Source organism: Rhipicephalus sanguineus, chromosome 7, assembly GCF_013339695.2.
Source record: "Rhipicephalus sanguineus isolate Rsan-2018 chromosome 7, BIME_Rsan_1.4, whole genome shotgun sequence".
Taxonomy (NCBI): domain Eukaryota; kingdom Metazoa; phylum Arthropoda; class Arachnida; order Ixodida; family Ixodidae; genus Rhipicephalus; species Rhipicephalus sanguineus.
The window spans coordinates 141876528-141878983 of NC_051182.1; the positions used below are offsets into that span (position 1 = coordinate 141876528).

General features: G+C 52.7%; 1 protein-coding gene across 1 annotated transcript; it reads left to right on the forward strand.

The window, feature by feature from the left end:
* The first annotated feature begins 366 nt into the window (after positions 1-366).
* LOC119399095 (fibroin heavy chain-like) lies at positions 367-2456 on the forward strand. Its single transcript, XM_037665910.2, has 2 exons — positions 367-434; positions 1060-2456. Exons 1-2 carry the CDS (start codon positions 423-425, stop codon positions 2431-2433), a joined length of 1386 nt encoding a protein of 461 aa, XP_037521838.1. The 5' UTR covers positions 367-422; the 3' UTR covers positions 2434-2456.

The following is a 2456-nucleotide window of genomic DNA, read 5'->3' on the forward strand; positions in this document are numbered from 1 at the left end:
TGCCCAGGGAGGTCTGTCGGATATGATGGGGAAGCAGAATCTTATTTCAGGAAGCGATAACAAGATCCCGTACTTCGGATCGCGTATTGCGGATATGTTTAGGAGTTGGTGATTTGCTTTCCGCTTAAGACATTTCGGAATGTGCACATACGAACTGACCATTGGCAATAGTTTGTTTTTTTATGTTTATGTTTCTTTTCTTCGGGCGTGAAGGGGTCACTTGGTAAAGACGTTTACAATAGGCGTCGTCAGCATGGCGACATAGGAGGAGAGGGGAGATTGCACTACTTGTACGTCAATTCTAATCCTCCTTCCTCCGGGCTGCCTTTCAGGTATATAAGGACGCATGAATCCGTCAGTTGGCCACAAACATCTCTAGACCCTGGGATCTTTGCAGCAACAACGGTGAACGGAGCAGCACCATGAAAGCAATCGTGAGTATTCTGAACTGCACGGAACGCCCTATTTTAGTGTGCAGCATACGGATTAGTCTTAGGGACGTTCGTCCAGCAGTACGTTAGTGTCGCTGGTGTATATGACGAAGCGAGCTGCTGAAGCTGGACGTTCGCACTCAGCGATTTAACTTAAACACTTCCTACAACCAGACATCTGAACAGTCATCAAAGGGCTCTTCGCGTCTTGCTGATTCCCTTTATGTGCAATTTTGTCGTCGCTTTAGTTTAACCTAACTGTGAAGGTTGTCTTTTATGGGCACCAGAATGTTTGCATGGCGAAATTACCAGGCTGTCACTGCGTCTGTGCTTTTCAAGCGTCTAATTAACGCACCACCCTTTTGGCCCTGAGTAAACACGATCGAACTTTTTTTAGCAAACAACTGCCCTACTCTATTTCAGTTTCGAACGTCCTTGTTGCAAAGTCATTATGTACTGATAACCGCAGGAGCATTTAACAGGACGTACAGCTCGTGATTTCAATCTTTTTTCCCATTCATTTCGCCCCATATTGGCAAACAATTGTGACTAAATTAATCAGAGCACGTAGTCACATAATATGTTGGACGTGATTACTGGGAGTAACCTCCTCTCATCTTTTCCACAGCTCACCACAACCCTCCTCGCCTTAATCTCGGCTAACGGTTACGGATACCCGAACTTGGGTTTCAAGCCCGGTGCCGGATTTGGAGGTGGCAATTTCGGCTACGGAGGACTTGGTTTCAAGGCAGCTGGTACTGGCTATGGAACCGGCGGTAGCTTCGGAACTGGCTTCAAGCCAGGTACTGGCTACGGCAACTTTGGCTACGGAGCAGCAGGTTTCATGTTCGGCACTGGATATGGCGACGGCAGTTTTGGATACGGAGGACCTGGTTTAAAGTCTGGTGCTGGAAACCTCGGCTACGGACCAGCTGGTTTCAAGGGTGGCTCCGGCTTCGGCGGTGGTAGTCTCGGCTACGGACCAGCTGCTTTCAAGTCTAGTTCAGGCTTCAGCGCTGGCAGTCTCGGCTACGGACCAGCTGCCTTCATGTCTGGTGCTGGAAACCTCGGCTACGGACCAGCTGCCTTCAAGTCTGGCGCTGGAAACCTCGGCTACGGACCAGCTGGTTTTAAGTCCGGTTCAGGCTTCGGCGGTGGCGGTCTCGGCTACGGACCAAATGGTTTCAAGACCGGTTCAGGCTTCGGCGCTGGCAGTCTCGGCTATGGGCCAGCTGGTTTCAAGTCTGCTGCTGGAAACCTCGGCTACGGACCAGCTGGCTTTAAGGCCGGTTCAGGCTTCGGCGCTGGCAGTCTCGGCTACGGACCAGCTGCCTTCAAGTCTAGTGCTGGAAACCTCGGCTACGTACCAGCTGGTTTTAAGTCCGGTTCAGGCTTCGGCGGTGGCAGTCTCGGCTACGGACCAGGTGGTTTCAAGACTGGTTCAGGCTTCGGCGCTGGCAGTCTTGGCTATGGGCCAACTGGTTTCAAGTCTGGCGCTGGAAACTTCGGCTACGGACCAGCTGGGTTCAAATCTGGTGTTGGAAACTTCGGCTACGGACCAGCTGGTTTCAAGGCCGGTTCAGGCTTCGGAGCTGGCACTCTCGGCTACGGACCGGCTGGTTTCAAGTCGGGTTCAGGCTTCGGCGCTGGCAATCTCGGCTACGGACCAGCTGGTTTCAAGTCTGGTGCTGGAAACTTCGGCTACGGACCAGCTGGTATGAAGGCTGGTTCAGGCTTAGGATCTGGCAGTCTCGGCTACGGACCAGCTGGTTTCAAGTCGGGTTCAGGCTTTGGCGCGAGCAGTCTCGGCTACGGACCAGCTGGCTTCAAGTCTGGTGTTGGAAACTTCGGCTACGGACCAGCGGGTTTGAAGGCCGGTTCAGGCTTCGGAGCTGGCAGTCTTGGGTACGGACCAGCTGGTTTCAAGCCTGGTGCTGGAAACTCAGGTTTCGGTGGAGGAAAAGGCTCCGGTTTTGGTGTCGGATACGGTCCTGGCTACTGAGCTGGCGTGAGTAAAATGGGCAC